Source organism: Cheilinus undulatus, linkage group 22 (assembly GCF_018320785.1).
Source record: "Cheilinus undulatus linkage group 22, ASM1832078v1, whole genome shotgun sequence".
In the NCBI taxonomy this organism is placed as follows: Eukaryota; Metazoa; Chordata; class Actinopteri; order Labriformes; family Labridae; genus Cheilinus; species Cheilinus undulatus.
Genome location: NC_054886.1, coordinates 2,999,013 through 3,017,064, shown reverse-complemented (window position 1 = coordinate 3,017,064; position 18,052 = coordinate 2,999,013). Strand labels below are relative to the sequence as shown.

At 40.8% G+C, this 18,052-nt stretch overlaps 1 protein-coding gene across 1 annotated transcript in view; it reads right to left on the bottom strand.

The window, feature by feature from the left end:
* The window catches only part of dnah2 (dynein, axonemal, heavy chain 2), a 122,204-nt gene that overhangs the window by 39,797 nt on the left and 64,355 nt on the right, over window positions 1-18,052 (bottom strand). The window contains 8 exon segments of the mRNA XM_041779160.1: window positions 8,485-8,589; window positions 11,123-11,347; window positions 14,489-14,684; window positions 14,832-14,923; window positions 16,713-16,865; window positions 17,012-17,170; window positions 17,319-17,456; window positions 17,616-17,752. Of these exon segments, the coding sequence (XP_041635094.1) occupies window positions 8,485-8,589; window positions 11,123-11,347; window positions 14,489-14,684; window positions 14,832-14,923; window positions 16,713-16,865; window positions 17,012-17,170; window positions 17,319-17,456; window positions 17,616-17,752 (1,205 nt within the window).

Genomic DNA, 18,052 nt, shown 5'->3' with positions numbered 1-18,052 from the left:
ATGAACAGCCATGAACAGTCATACACAGTCATACACAGTCATGAACAGTCATGAACAGCCATGAACAGGCATGAACAGTCATGAACAGTCATGAACAGTCATACACAGTCATACACAGTCATACACAGTCATGAACAGTCATGAACAGCCATGAACAGCCATGAACAGCCATGAACAGTCATGAACAGTCATGAACAGTCATGAAAAGCCATGAACAGTCATGAACAGCCATGAACAGTCATACACAGTCATACACAGTCATGAACAGTCATGAACAGCCATGAACAGTCATACACAGTCATACACAGTCATGAACAGTCATGAACAGTCATGAACAGCCATGAACAGTCATGAACAGCCATGAACAGTCATACACAGTCATACACAGTCATGAACAGTCATGAACAGCCATGAACAGTCATACACAGTCATACACAGTCATGAACAGCCATGAACAGCCATGAACAGTCATACACAGTCATACACAGTCATGAACAGTCATGAACAGCCATGAACAGTCATGAACAGCCATGAACAGTCATGAACAGCCATGAACAGCCATGAACAGCCATGAACAGTCATACACAGTCATGAACAGCCATGAACAGTCATACACAGTCATACACAGTCATGAACAGTCATGAACAGTCATGAACAGCCATGAACAGTCATGAACAGTCATGAACAGCCATGAACAGTCATACACAGTCATACACAGTCATGAACAGTCATGAACAGCCATGAACAGTCATGAACAGTCATACACAGTCATGAACAGTCATGAACAGCCATGAACAGTCATGAACAGCCATGAACAGCCATGAACAGCCATGAACAGTCATGAACAGTCATACACAGTCATGAACAGTCATACACAGTCATACACAGTCATGAACAGTCATGAACAGTCATGAACAGCCATGAACAGCCATGAACAGCCATGAACAGTCATGAACAGTCATACACAGTCATGAACAGTCATGAACAGTCATGAACAGTCATACACAGTCATGAACAGTCATGAATAGCCATGAACAGCCATGAACAGTCATACACAGTCATGAACAGTCATGAACAGTCATGAACAGTCATACACAGTCATGAACAGTCATGAACAGTCATGAACAGTCATGAACAGCCATGAACAGTCATACACAGTCATGAACAGTCATGAACAGTCATGAACAGCCATGAACAGTCATACACAGTCATGCACAGTCATGAACAGCCATGAACAGCCATGCACAGCCATGAACAGTCATACACAGTCATGAACAGTCATGAACAGTCATGAACAGCCATGAACAGCCATGAACAGTCATACACAGTCATGAACAGTCATGAACAGTCATGAACAGTCATGAACAGTCATGAACAGCCATGAACAGTCATGAACAGTCATACACAGTCATGAACAGCCATGAACAGCCATGAACAGTCAAACACAGTCATGAATAGCCATGAACAGCCATGAACAGCCATGAACAGCCATACACAGTCATGAACAGCCATGAACAGCCATGAACAGCCATGAACAGTCATACACAGTCATACACAGTCATGAACAGTCATGAACAGCCATGAACAGTCATACACAGTCATGAACAGTCATGAACAGTCATGAACAGTCATACACAGTCATGAACAGTCATGAACAGCCATGAACAGTCATACACAGTCATACACAGTCATGAACAGTCATGAACAGCCATGAACAGCCATGAACAGGCATGAACAGTCATGAACAGTCATACACAGTCATACACAGTCATACACAGTCATGAACAGTCATGAACAGTCATGAACAGCCATGAACAGTCATACACAGTCATACACAGTCATGAACAGTCATGAACAGCCATGAACAGTCATACACAGTCATGAACAGCCATGAACAGCCATGAACAGTCATGAACAGTCATGAACAGCCATGAACAGTCATGAACAGTCATGAACAGTCATGAACAGTCATGAACAGCCATGAACAGTCATGAACAGTCATGAACAGCCATGAACAGTCATACACAGTCATACACAGTCATGAACAGTCATGAACAGTCATGAACAGCCATGAACAGTCATACACAGTCATACACAGTCATGAACAGTCATACACAGTCATGAACAGTCATGAACAGTCATGAACAGCCATGAACAGCCATGAACAGCCATGAACAGTCATACACAGTCATGAACAGTCATGAACAGTCATGAACAGTCATACACAGTCATGAACAGTCATGAATAGCCATGAACAGCCATGAACAGTCATACACAGTCATGAACAGTCATGAACAGTCATGAACAGTCATACACAGTCATGAACAGTCATGAACAGTCATGAACAGTCATGAACAGCCATGAACAGTCATACACAGTCATGAACAGTCATGAACAGTCATGAACAGCCATGAACAGTCATACACAGTCATACACAGTCATGAACAGTCATGAACAGTCATGAACAGCCATGAACAGGCATGAACAGTCATGAACAGTCATGAACAGTCATACACAGTCATACACAGTCATACACAGTCATGAACAGTCATGAACAGCCATGAACAGCCATGAACAGCCATGAACAGTCATGAACAGTCATGAACAGTCATGAAAAGCCATGAACAGTCATGAACAGCCATGAACAGTCATACACAGTCATGAACAGTCATGAACAGCCATGAACAGTCATACACAGTCATACACAGTCATGAACAGTCATGAACAGTCATGAACAGCCATGAACAGTCATGAACAGCCATGAACAGTCATACACAGTCATACACAGTCATGAACAGTCATGAACAGCCATGAACAGTCATACACAGTCATACACAGTCATGAACAGTCATGAACAGCCATGAACAGTCATACACAGTCATACACAGTCATGAACAGTCATGAACAGCCATGAACAGTCATGAACAGCCATGAACAGTCATGAACAGTCATGAACAGTCATGAACAGCCATGAACAGTCATGAACAGTCATGAACAGCCATGAACAGTCATACACAGTCATACACAGTCATGAACAATCATGAACAGTCATGAACAGCCATGAACAGTCATGAACAGTCATGAACAGCCATGAACAGTCATACACAGTCATACACAGTCATGAACAGTCATGAACAGCCATGAACAGTCATACACAGTCATACACAGTCATGAACAGTCATACACAGTCATACACAGTCATGAACAGTCATGAACAGTCATGAACAGCCATGAACAGCCATGAACAGCCATGAACAGTCATGAACAGTCATACACAGTCATGAACAGTCATGAACAGTCATGAACAGTCATACACAGTCATGAACAGTCATGAATAGCCATGAACAGCCATGAACAGTCATACACAGTCATGAACAGTCATGAACAGTCATGAACAGTCATACACAGTCATGAACAGTCATGAACAGTCATGAACAGTCATGAACAGCCATGAACAGTCATACACAGTCATGAACAGTCATGAACAGTCATGAACAGTCATACACAGTCATGAACAGTCATGAACAGTCATGAACAGTCATGAACAGCCATGAACAGTCATACACAGTCATGAACAGTCATGAACAGTCATGAACAGTCATGAACAGCCATGAACAGTCATACACAGTCATGAACAGTCATGAACAGTCATGAACAGCCATGAACAGCCATGAACAGTCATACACAGTCATGAACAGTCATGAACAGTCATGAACAGTCATGAACAGTCATGAACAGCCATGAACAGTCATACACAGTCATGCACAGTCATGAACAGCCATGAACAGCCATGCACAGCCATGAACAGCCATGTACAGTCATGAACAGTCATGAACAGCCATGAACAGCCATGCACAGCCATGAACAGCCATGTACAGTCATGAACAGTCATGAACAGCCATGAACAGTCATGAACAGCCATGAACAGCCATGAACAGTCATGAACAGCCATGAACAGCCATGAACAGTCATGAACAGTCATGAACAGTGATGAACAGTCATGAACAGCCATGAACAGTCATGAACAGTCATGAACAGTCATGAACAGCCGTGAACAGTCATGAACAGCCATGAACAGTCATGAACAGCCATGAACAGTCAGGAACAGCCATGAACAGCCATGAACAGTCATGAACAGTCATGAACAGCGATGAACAGTCATGAACAGCCATGAACAGTCATGAACAGTCATGAACAGTCATGAACAGCCATGAACAGTCATGAACAGCCATGAACAGCCATGAACAGTCATGAACAGCCATGAACAGCCATGAACAGCCATACACAGTCATGAACAGCCATGAACAGCCATACACAGTCATGAACAGCCATGAACAGCCATGAACAGCCATGAACAGCCATACACAGTCATGAACAGCCATGAACAGTCATGAACAGCCATGAACAGCCATGAACAGTCATGAACAGCCATGAACAGTCATACACAGTCATGAACAGTCATGAACAGTCATGAACAGCCATGAACAGCCATACACAGTCATGAACAGCCATGAACAGTCATGAACAGCCATGAACAGCCATGAACAGTCATGAACAGCCATGAACAGTCATACACAGTCATGAACAGTCATGAACAGCCGTGAACAGTCATGAACAGCCATGAACAGCCATGAACAGTCATGAACAGCCATGAACAGCCATGAACAGTCATGAACAGTCATGAACAGCCATGAACAGCCATGAACAGTCATGAACAGTCATGAACAGCCATGAACAGCCATACACAGTCATGAACAGCCATGAACAGCCATACACAGTCATGAACAGCCATGAACAGCCATGAACAGTCATGAACAGTCATGAACAGTCATGAACAGTCATGAAAAGCCATGAACAGCCATGAACAGTCATGAACAGTCATGAACAGCCATACACAGTCATGAACAGCCATGAACAGTCATGAACAGTCATGAACAGTCATGAACAGTCATGAAAAGCCATGAACAGCCATGAACAGTCATGAACAGTCATGAACAGCCATGAACAGCCATACACAGTCATGAACAGCCATGAACAGCCATGAACAGTCATGAACAGCCATACACAGTCATGAACAGCCATGAACAGCCATGAACAGTCATGAACAGCCATGAACAGTCATGAACAGTCATGAACAGCCATGAACAGTCATGAACAGCCATGAACAGTCATGAACAGTCATGAACAGCCATGAACAGTCATGAACAGCCATGAACAGTCATGAACAGCCATGAACAGCCATGAACAGTCATACACAGTCATGAACAGTCATGAACAGCCATGAACAGTCATGAACAGTCATGAACAGCCATGAACAGTCATGAACAGCCATGAACAGTCATGAACAGCCATGAACAGTCATGAACAGCCATGAACAGCCATGAACAGCCATGAACAGCCATGAACAGTCATACACAGTCATGAACAGCCATGAACAGCCATGAACAGCCATGAACAGTCATGAACAGCCATGAACAGCCATGAACAGTCATACACAGTCATGAACAGTCATGAACAGTCATACACAGTCATGAACAGCCATGAACAGCCATGAACAGCCATGAACAGTCATGAACAGCCATGAACAGCCATGAACAGTCATGAACAGCCATGAACAGCCATGAACAGCCATGAACAGCCATGAACAGTCATGAACAGCCATGAACAGTCATGAACAGTCATGAACAGTCATGAACAGCCATGAACAGTCATACACAGTCATGAACAGTCATGAACAGTCATACACAGTCATGAACAGTCATGAACAGCCATGAACAGTCATGAACAGCCATGAACAGCCATGAACAGTCATGAACAGTCATGAACAGCCATGAACAGTCATACACAGTCATGAACAGTCATGAACAGTCATACACAGTCATGAACAGTCATGAACAGCCATGAACAGCCATGAACAGCCATGAACAGTCATGAACAGTCATACACAGTCATGAACAGTCATGAACAGTCATACACAGTCATGAACAGTCATGAACAGTCATGAACAGTCATGAACAGTCATGAACAGTCATGAACAGTCATGAACAGCCATGAACAGTCATGAACAGTCATACACAGTCATGAACAGTCATGAACAGCCATGAACAGTCATGAACAGTCATACACAGTCATGAACAGTCATGAACAGCCATGAACAGTCATGAACAGTCATGAACAGCCATGAACAGTCATGAACAGCCATGAACAGTCATGAACAGCCATGAACAGTCATGAACAGTCATACACAGTCATGAACAGTCATGAACAGCCATGAACAGTCATGAACAGTCATGAACAGCCATGAACAGTCATGAACAGCCATGAACAGCCATGAACAGCCATGAACAGCCATGAACAGTCATACACAGTCATGAACAGTCATGAACAGTCATACACAGTCATGAACAGTCATGAACAGTCATACACAGTCATACACAGTCATGAACAGCCATGAACAGCCATGAACAGCCATGAACAGTCATACACAGTCATGAACAGCCATGAACAGCCATGAACAGCCATGAACAGTCATACACAGTCATGAACAGCCATGAACAGTCATGAACAGCCATGAACAGCCATGAACAGCCATGAACAGCCATGAACAGTCATACACAGTCATGAACAGCCATGAACAGCCATGAACAGCCATGAACAGCCATGAACAGTCATGAACAGCCATGAACAGTCATGAACAGCCATGAACAGTCATACACAGTCATGAACAGTCATGAACAGTCATACACAGTCATGAACAGTCATGAACAGCCATGAACAGCCATGAACAGCCATGAACAGCCATGAACAGCCATGAACAGTCATGAACAGCCATGAACAGTCATGAACAGCCATGAACAGTCATGAACAGCCATGAACAGCCATGAACAGCCATGAACAGTCATACACAGTCATGAACAGCCATGAACAGCCATGAACAGCCATGAACAGCCATGAACAGTCATGAACAGCCATGAACAGTCATGAACAGCCATGAACAGTCATGAACAGTCATACACAGTCATGAACAGTCATACACAGTCATGAACAGTCATACACAGTCATGAACAGTCATGAACAGTCATACACAGCCATGAACAGTCATACACAGTCATGAACAGTCATACACAGTCATGAACAGTCATGAACAGCCATGAACAGTCATGAACAGCCATGAACAGCCATGAACAGCCAGGAACAGTCATGAACAGCCATGAACAGTCATGAACAGCCATGAACAGTCATACACAGTCATGCACAGTCATGAACAGTCATGAACAGCCATGAACAGCCATGAACAGCCATGAACAGTCATGAACAGCCATGAACAGCCATGAACAGTCATACACAGTCATACACAGTCATGCACAGGCAATGCATGGGTGGGGGGGGGGCGGGTTTTGGGACCCATGTTTAAGTTAAGCTGTGATATCATACATTTAACCTGAATAATAACCAAATGTGAATGTAAAATGTGTTAAAAATGTTAGGATAAAGGTGATGAAAACTGGTAATCAGGTAAAATTGGTGTAAAGTGGCAAAAGTAGGTAAAGAGGGTTTAAAAAAAGGGTTTAAACTGAGCAAAAATTGTTGAAAAATTGCCAAAGATAATGGCAACATTGGGTAGGGACATTGGTTAAACAGTGGCACTTACAGATAGTCTTAATATAAAAAACCCCATAACAGTTAGACACGCTTTTCAGCTCCCAAATAAGGGAACAGTTATTCAGGATGCTACTGATAAAACTTTTTTATTTTACATTTTACTATTTCATGCATATGTTTTCATTAAAATGGCTAAAATATACAGTTTTATAACATTTAAAAATATCCTCAAATTTTTAAGGCATCTGGCGACCCCCTCTCAGTGTCTCACAACCCCCAAGGGGATCTCGACCCCAATGTTGAGAACCCCTGGTCTAGAAAAGGGGGTGACCTGTTAGAGGAGAAAAGTACTAAAATGCAAAGTAACTAAAAAAAAGAGAAAAACAACTGAAACAGAATTAAAGCCAAGGAGAGTGGGAGATATGGAATAAGGTACAATTTAGCAGTGGTCGTTGTTAACACTCGTGCTTTTATCATAACTAAGCTAAAAACCTGTGGAATAGTAGACAGATGCAAATAAAAGGTAAATAAAGATCACCAGGATTAACCATAATGTAACAGAAACAGTTGGATTAAGAACAAGAGAAAAATTATTCTGAGTCTTTAAAATAAGTAAAAAAAAAAAGAAGCACATTATTAATGAATCTTGGAAAGTTTTAAATGAACAAATTTAAAGTTTATCAAGTAAACTGAATAATTTCTTATTATTTTAATTGATCAGATGTTCTGGTTTGGTTTCTTTTCTCTCTTTCTTCACTTTCATTCTGTCTGAAGGTATACGACCATGTTTGTTTTTATTTTACATGTTCAAAATAAATTCCACTAGTCCTCCTTGAGGTGAAGACAAGGCTTGGCTGGACAGGGATTAACACAGGGACTTACATTAGGGAAAGTCATGTTGATCAGGTTGAACCGACTCTGGAAGCGTCCAGAAATGTGAGTCCTCCCTCCACCAGGGGGCCCCATCGATGCTAACAAGAACATGTCCTAAAAAACAGAAACACACACGAGCAGTCCAGATGGAAGGCTTCTCAGCAATGCTCTCCTATCAGATGACTATAATCCATATTAAAAATTATGTCTGCCTCACACAGAGAAAAGAATTACACAGTTACACATTAATACAGTTTCTGAATCAGGAAGACTCTCCTCATAGATTTAGGGTCAATCCCATTTCTCCCCCTGAGCTCTTATCTTAGCCCTTCCCCAGGTAAAGGGATATCACAACTGTCTTTGAATCGAGGGCTAAGGCCAACGAAGATTTTTCAGGACCACACTTAAAACCAAGGGGTATGTGGAATTTCCCACCATGCACCGTGTTCACTTGCCAAACGGCATAATGGACAACAAAGGAGGCGCATAAATGTAAATATTTTCAGCATTGATTATAGAAAAGACAACAGTTGTGTTTTCTCATATATATTTAATCTTTAGCTACTAGGTGTGGGAGTTTATTGTATTTTTATTGTACATGTGTAAACCAGAGCTGTAAACTGTGTAAATAAATTGAGAAGATCAACATCACTAGCTGGGTTTCCATTACACTTGGAAATGCGCAAAATCAGAATAGCGCAATAAAAAACTGGTAATGGAAACACCTGAATTTCGAAAAAACCCAAACACATCGCTAAAAAGTTTTTACGCTTTCATGAGGAGGTTTTTCAGGCGTTTTGATATAGAAATATATCGCAAAAGTGTAATGGAAACACTTTTTCCGCATTTACAAGTCACGGGACATGACGTACGGCGTCACATGACCATTCACTCCGAGATAACATGGCGCGGTACGTGTAGACAGAAGAAGAGACGAGACTTTTCTTAACATCAAACTTCTACCCTTATACGTGGCTTTTGCCATACATACAGACTTTACCTCTGAACTATCATCCGTTACCTCCGTCTTTTGTTCAAAATTATCAAGGCAACCGCCGTAGATGTAACCAAAACCGTACCAACACGCAACAAGTGTTGAGCGTCAAGCTTCCCTGCAGCAGATTCACGCGAGATGAGATTTTACGAGAATTGCAAGGCCTATGCCCAAAACTCCCTTCAATGGAAACGCATTTAAAGCGCAATTGTTCTTAATCGAAATTTAAGAAGTATCACTTTTATTTTGAGAAAAACTGTAATGGAAACATCATCATCATACTGATGCAGCTGTTCATCAGCAAAGTTTGATGATGAACAGCAATCAAGTGGTGTCTCGTTTCTTACACATATCATGCAAAAAATCACTTTTTCAGGCTTTCCTAACAAAAATACATGCCCCTGGCCTCTCCACAATTCTCTCAAGTACCAGAAAAATCCAGAGGAGGATCAGGAGAGTATCCATTTCCTGAGAGGGGCGTGGCCAGGGGCGGAGTCAGACAGGTCAGTCACATTTAAAGCTACAGACAGAAACAGCTGGTTCTGCGCAGGGCTGAAACAGAGGGGGTTTTAGACATGCAAACATCCAATACTGGAGTGTTTTTTCTAAGCTCTCAGCTTTTAAGGCTCAAATCTCTTCTATAAAAACTAGTTTAGCAAATAGATACACCTGGAGAAAGCTAGGGCCGCAGATTAGTTTACATGTTCAGTGTACTGACTTTTATTAAACTACTGTCCCACATTACTATTCTCTAGAAACTACATTTTAAGATGAAAAACCTTCACACATTCACAAGTTCAGTCCCTCCAGATTCAGTGTATGTTTGTACAAAAACAGTTAAAGACCCTGTAAAGTGAAATCCAAAGTTTTTGTCTGAACACTCCAAAAATGTTGGAATCTGGTTGCTGTAAACATGTGAAAACTCTGAGATCTACATGAGACTGAATTCTGGATTTAGGCCATTTCATCTCTTTCCTGGCTTGGTTTCATGTGGAGGAGCCAATATGTGGGCTCATGATGTCATGAGCCCACAGTAGAGAATGACCCCGCCCCTCTAACACTACACTGTTGTGGAAGGAAGCAGTCGCCTGGAGCAGGGACTTCTGGTTCATTTTGTGCAAAGGAATTCAGTCTTGTGCTCTTGTACCGTTCTGTAATGTTCATGTTTCATTGCAAAGTTATAGTTCTGCATGTTTTGTTTATTGGTTCATGTTTTTAGAGAAAAATATTTTTCCAAGTATGACACCATGAGTGAGGGGGTTAATGCTGCAGACTACCCGTGTCCTGAGTGGGCGTGGTTTCAGCTCATTCAACAGACACCATCATGGAGCAGATTTTACTGCCTCATTTTTCATGATTTGAAGCTTAATTTTATAAACTTGGAGATGCTTTATGTGACTGAAATTTGACCTGGGGGTTCATAACACAGTGATCTATCATATGACAAACCTAAATACAGATTTATTTTCACTTTACATGGTCTTTAAAATCTCTTCAGCTCATATTTACTACTGACCTTGTCGTAGCATCTTTCTAAAAGCTTATTTAAATATCTTACAGGTTTTGAGGAAGTGGAATTAGCTGTGCTGAACTACACATTTCTACCTTTTAGGGCTCACTACTGCACCATGCTATACCAAACAAAAGTCTCACCTTGACAAACTTAACAGACTGTTTCTGGCGGTCATACCAGAAGCCGTAGTCGATCCAGAGACGCAGCAGCTCCAGTGGAGGCTGTGAGCCAAAGAGGTCATGAGCCGGCATGTTGAGGTCATCCAGGAAGCAGAGAAGACGCTTCCCACCTGTTGGCACAAATAAACCCTTGGTTCTCTTCTCTACGTGGCTTTCCACGATGGCTTGGATGTTATTGGAGGTTGTCTGGATGGCGATGATGACATAAGCAAAGAAAAAAGATAGGAGAAAGGAATGAAGGGGTTTCTCATTGCTATAGCTCTGAAGCTCTGTTCAGGTTAGCTCTGAGGCTGAGGAAGAAGAGGAGCATGTCCAGGGAGCTTAGTGAGAGGAAACTTTGTTTTTAATGGAGGAAAGTTCCATACAGATCCACTGGACACGTGTCGACCTATCTGCTGCCTGTTTGATCTTTTACAGGGTTAACTGACATTTATGAAAGAAGAAATTAACTCAGCACTGGATAGACACAAACTGCTCTATGAAACGGAGCTCTTTACATCAGAATGACAAGTAACAAAGAGAGGAAAATGTTTTTGCTCCTGCTAAGTCTACATCAAAACTGTTAAACAGGAACAACGAGCATTTTGATTGGTCAAATGAGAGCCTGTAGGAAGTAAAACTTTCCAACTATGACTGTCCTATAAATAACAGTTGCTGGCGAGAAAGCTTGACTGACTGGCAACAGCAGCGGTGTCCCGGACCAATTTTATAAAAATGAACTAAAACACATGATGAAGCTTGATCTCTACAGTATTTTACTTCTTTCTGACACTAGGGGGTGCTGCTACACCTATTCTGTGAACTTACACTCTGACAAGAGGAATTTGGTGATCAACTTTCATTCAGGACTAAACAGGCAGAGTAAATGGAAAAGGGATTGACAACCAAAACAATAAAACCTTAATTCATAAAGACATCAGAGTTACGACAGCAGATAGCAGCACAAATTGGTAGGGAGGGTTTTGACAACTGGTACCAACACATCAGATACCTTCCAGACCAAATTACAACACAGACGGTGATTCTTAATTTCCATACCTTCCCACCCAATGAAAGGTAAGAAAAACGTCTGTGTGATTTATTTGTTAAGCTACCCAGTTCCCTTTTATATCCCATGTTTGACTGACAGCTAAAAAAGATATTTCTGAAAATCATTTATGATACCAAGAAAGATTTTATTCTGCTGCTGACTTTAACACACATTTCCCCCTCAAAAGGATCAAGTCAGGAACTGTTAAGGTACCGGCACCCAGTGTTAATTTCATCAACTAAAACTGTGACTAAAAATGTTCGTTGACAGCCTTTTTATCATGGCTAAAACTAGACTGAGACTAACAAAAATAGATCTGTGATGACTGAAACTAGACTAAGACTAACAAAAATAGATCTGTGATGACTAAAACTAGACTGAGACTAACAAAAATAGATCTGTGATGACTGAAACTAGACTGAGACTAACAAAAATAGATCTGTGATGACTAAAACTAGACTGAGACTAACAAAAATAGATCTGTGATGACTAAAACTAGACTAAGACTAACAAAAATAGATCTGTGATGACTAAAACTAGACTAGGACTAACAAAAATAGATCTGTGATGACTGAAACTAGACTAGGACTAACAAAAATAGATCTGTGATGACTAAAACTAGACTAAGACTAACAAAAATAGATCTGTGATGACTAAAACTAGACTGAGACTAACAAAAATAGATCTGTGATGACTGAAACTAGACTGAGACTAACAAAAATAGATCTGTGATGACTGAAACTAGACTGAGACTAACAAAAATAGATCTGTGATGACTGAAACTAGACTGAGACTAACAAAAATAGATCTGTGATGACTGAAACTAGACTGAGACTAACAAAAATAGATCTGTGATGACTGAAACTAGACTGAGACTAACAAAAATAGATCTGTGATGACTAAAACTAGACTGAGACTAACAAAAATAGATCTGTGATGACTGAAACTGGACTGAGACTAACAAAAATAGATCTGTGATGACTGAAACTAGACTGAGACTAACAAAAATAGATCTGTGATGACTAAAACTAGACTGAGACTAACAAAAATAGATCTGTGATGACTGAAACTAGACTGAGACTAACAAAAATAGATCTGTGATGACTGAAACTAGACTATGACTAACAAAAATAGATCTGTGATGACTAAATCTAGACTGAGACTAACAAAAATAGATCTGTGATGACTAAATCTAGACTGAGACTAACAAAAATAGATCTGTGATGACTAAAACTAGACTGAGACTAACAAAAATAGATCTGTGACGACTAAATCTAGACTAAAATGTAATTTAGTTTCTGTCTGACATTGTTAATCTGTGATATTTCTCCACTGTGGGTAAATCTATCTAAGAACAATGCATCTGTATCTCTTCTGCCTCTCAGCTGTAGAAAGCAGGGACCCCAGGTTTGGCAGAGAACACACTACCATGATTTGGTACCAGATTTAGGCAAGAGAATAAATGCTTGGACTAAAAGTAAAGACTAAAATGTGAGGACTTTTTCTGGACTAAAACTAGACTAAAACTAAGAAGGATAGACATTACTAAAACGTGACTAAAACTAAAATGAATTTCATTTAAAGACTAAAACTAAGAATATAATTTAAAATAGCTGCCAAATTTAACACTGCTGGGACAGTATCAAAAGTATCAATTTAGCACCGGGACTGGAAAAAACCCAGAAGATACCAAACCCAACAAAGTGATCTCTTCTGCTCCATCTCAGGATCTGATCTGGTTTTGGATCTGAATATGGAGTAGTGCCATTTCTGCTGTACAGAGCATCATTCCCATCCTGACTGAGGGTAGATAAGTGCTAGCCAGGGCTAAACAGAGCACCCGCCCACCTGAAATCTGATAGGCCAACCCAAAATCCTAAAGAATGATGGTCTAGTTTCTTCCTTCCTTCAAAGATAAAGAAAGAAAGCCCCTCTAAGATGTTCAGTCCCTGAGCTTATCTGATCCTACATTGAATCTGTTTTACCAACTTTTAAAAAAACTCAAATTCAGGAATATCTGCCCTGCCATCTTTATTTTTCTGTATGTGGCCCTGGACTCAAAAAAAGAGAAAAATTCAAAAAACATCAATCCTGTGCAGATCAAATGAAGAGGTAAAGGTGGTGAGTCTAGTACCAATGATTTAGCTTAGCATACAGCTGAATAAAACGGACATAATCCCCACACTGGCAGAGACAGTTGGGATAATGTTTTTGTTTTTGAAGATAAATTAGTTAAAAGATAAAAAAATCATGATGTGTGATCCACAGACACATCTACCCTGTGCAAAGGCACTAACCTGAGAAGACATGTTGATAGTCAGTGTAGTCCATTTGCTATCCAAGCCTTGCAGGATGTTCTGGGCCACTGAGGTTTTACCAGTTCCCACTGGTCCAGTGAGCAGCACTGGGTACTGACCCAACACCAGAGCTTTGACCAGGAAGTTGTAGCGAACCGTATCCACTGTGGGAACCATGATCTTATAGAAAGGAGCGCTGCAAGAGAGCGGAGAGGGAGATATTAGCTGTGAGTCGTGCTGTTATTTTTACAGATTCAGAAGTGAAAATAAATCTGCCGGTAAAAACGTGATCGTCAAACAAATCTGCTTTCTGAAAGGTATGAAAGACAATGCTGTTATTTACTTGGCATTGTAGCTCCAGCCTTTTGGAAGCATTTCTTCAAAAGAAGCCCAGGTCTTATTCTTGGTATCCACGTAGTACTCATAAACTGTGTCCTGAAAGAGTTTCCAAAAAGAGAATATTAGTGCTGACACAAAGACAGGTGATTGAAAGTGAGGGTGCACATTAGAAGCTCAGCTCATGCTGATGCATTCTGACTTGCACATGAAAACTACCTGTATGACACTGAAGCCAAGAAGGCCTCTGTTACTGTAGAAGAAGTGACTTTAAATCTCACCTTCCTCTTTCCAAACTCATGTAAACTGGCTTTGTAACAACATTGTGAAAACATTCAATGGCTAAATAGCCTTAACTATCAAATGTTCTTATGTACATGAAGTTCTGCAGTTGAAACATGCAGTAAACATAAATTTTGATACATCCTAAGGAAGAGAGTGTGCTTTTGAGTTTCTTTATACCAGTGTTACTTAACTCTGCTCAACCAAAGAGCCAAATGTTGAAAAATACCTTTGTCAGAGTCACAATCTGAGTTGTGAAAAATACATTAAAGTGGCACCTAAAATAAGTTAAAGGTGGCAAATACTGTCAAAAAGTGGCCAAAAAGTGTCAAAATGGCTAAAATATGTAAAAAATGGCAAAAATGGGTGTAAAGTGGAAGAAATGGGGAGGAAGAAGTATCAGGGGAGGGCAAAAAGTGGCAAAACAGGTGAGAAGTGACAAAAAAAAGTTGGCACATGTGGTAAAACATGGTCAAAAAAGTGGCAAAAACGTGGCAAAAAAAGAGTGGAAAGTGACAAAAATGTGGCAAAATGAGCAGAAAGATGGGAAGAAGGGGAACAAAACAGCCAAAAGTGGCAAAATGGGTGAGGGAGTGACATTTAATGGCAAAAGGCAACTTAAATGGGTGAAAAGTGCTAAGAAAAAAAAAATGGTAGAAAAGGGGCAAAAATTGCAAATAGCAAAAAGCAGGATAAAAGTGGCAAAAATTGGATTAAAAAGGAAAAAATGGGATAGAAGTGGCACAAAGAAGTGGCAAACATGTGTTAAAGTGGCAGCTAAAATAAGTTAAAGGTGGCAATTACTGTCAAAAAGTGGCTGAAAAGTGTCAGAAAAACATGTGAAAAGGAGCAAAATATGCATAAAATAGCAAAAAATGGGTGTAAAGTGGCAGAAATGAGGAGGAAAAAGTGGCAAAGAAGGCCAGAAAGTGGCAAAACGGGTGATTCATGACAACAAAAAGAGTTGCAGGTGGCAAAAATGGAATTAAAGTGGCAAAAACAAGCGAAAAGTGACAAAAATGGGCAAAATGAGCAGAAAAGTGGGAAGAAGGGGAACAAAACAGCCAGAAGTGGCAAAATGGGGGGAAAAGTACCATACAAAGGCAAAAGGCAATTTAATTTAACCCTAACCCTGGCAAAATAAAAACGTAGAAAAGGGGCGAAAGTTGCAAATAGCAAAAAGTAGGATAAAAGTGGCAAAAAGAAGTGGCAGAAATGGGGTAAAGGCAGTAAAAAGGGGTTAAGAGTGAAAAACGGGGGTGAAAATGGAAATAAGGGCAATGGAAATATACAGAAAAAAATAAGGCTCACAGTTAAGTTTGACAGTTAAAGCTGCTGTATAAGTGTGGGAAACAAACAGATTAATGTGACTTACAATGGATAATTTCCCTTATTAAGGTGCTCTGAGGGAATAATATTTCAAGTTAAGACATAAAAAAGCTACAAATAATCACAAAAGTGCCACATGAAGCTCAAGAACCACGCGTTATCACTGATTTATAGGGTTCAAAACAACCTATAGGTCAGGGTGGATGTGCAGACACAAACTAGAATCCAAAGAAAAGGACATGCAGCAGACGTCACAGCCTCTTTAACTACTGAGAACCTTTTTTGGGAAAGTTCCCTCCATATCCCGTAGAAAGCTGTCCATTTTCCTGCGTCCATCCTCATCAACAGAGGCACACATAGACCAGATCAGGCTGAAGACGAACCACAGCTCCACCATCCTGCCCAGGTGTTCTGTGTCAGCAGTGCTGACCTGGACAAATGGGAAATCTTTAGCTGGTTTTGCATGTTTTACTACAGTCACAAGTGTTAAATTACTTACTCTAGAACCATTAAAGCTCAACATGTAAGGTGAAAAGTCAAAATTACAGTGTAGTGGTTAGGTTACAGTGTGCGTACCCCGTTGCTGCTTGTTGCTAGGGAGTCATAAAGACGGCAGAGAGAGGTGACTCCGTTCAGCTCAGTGATGGGAATCAGTTCTTTACAGCTGTTCTTCTTAAAGGTCTGCACACTCTCTACATATTTATGGAACAAAGGCTTTAAATGGTCCACTTCAGCCTAAGAAGAAATGGAGTCATAGTTAGATGTCAGTGACGGTGAAAAAAAAGTACAAAAGTAATAAATAAACTGAGTGTCGTCTAGTTTTCCTCTGTGATTCTGGAAACAGACTATGGGACAGTACTCTAAGGTCATGGATCTATTCTACCTTGTGTCGTTTGTCCAGCCAGGACTGAACAAAAGGCATCCAGCCCAGAGCAGCGTAATCATTGTAGACCATCCCACAGCGGGACACCGTTGCTGGAGAAGCCATTGCCAGGTTCTCCACTTCAAACAGCAAAGACACCTGAAACCGAAGAAGATTTCCCCCTCAAATGATCAGAACATTAAAACTGATTATGTTACCTGAGACCATAAACAACCTATCCATACCACAGTTTAATATTAATATCAGTGTAATAAATATTAAATATTATAAGCTGTGACTCTGTATTTCTGCTCTCACCTGCTCAGGCATGGAAATTCGTTCTCCATTGATGAGAGTAAGAACTTTGTTGTCATCCATAACAGAGTTCATACTCTCTATCCAAAGAGTGTCAACAGGTCCATCAAAAACAATCCACTTCTCATCAGGCTTCTCATCTGCAGAACGAAGAACACATGCACAGAGGCACAGAGATAAAATACCATTACTAATGCTGTCAGAAACACAGGGGTTAATTTCAGTGAAACAATCACAGAAAACACAAATCACAGTCTGGTGTTCCTGCAGCCAGTCTCATATCTCTCCATATCTGCTTGGATTAAATGAACAGTATGTTAATTCCACCACCAGGGGGCGCTGAGTCTAAACAATAGCACATTGTGAGAAGTAGAGACCAGTGCTCTGCAGCTCTGCTGTTTTTATTTCAAGATTATTTTGGGAGCTTTTTGCCTTTCTTA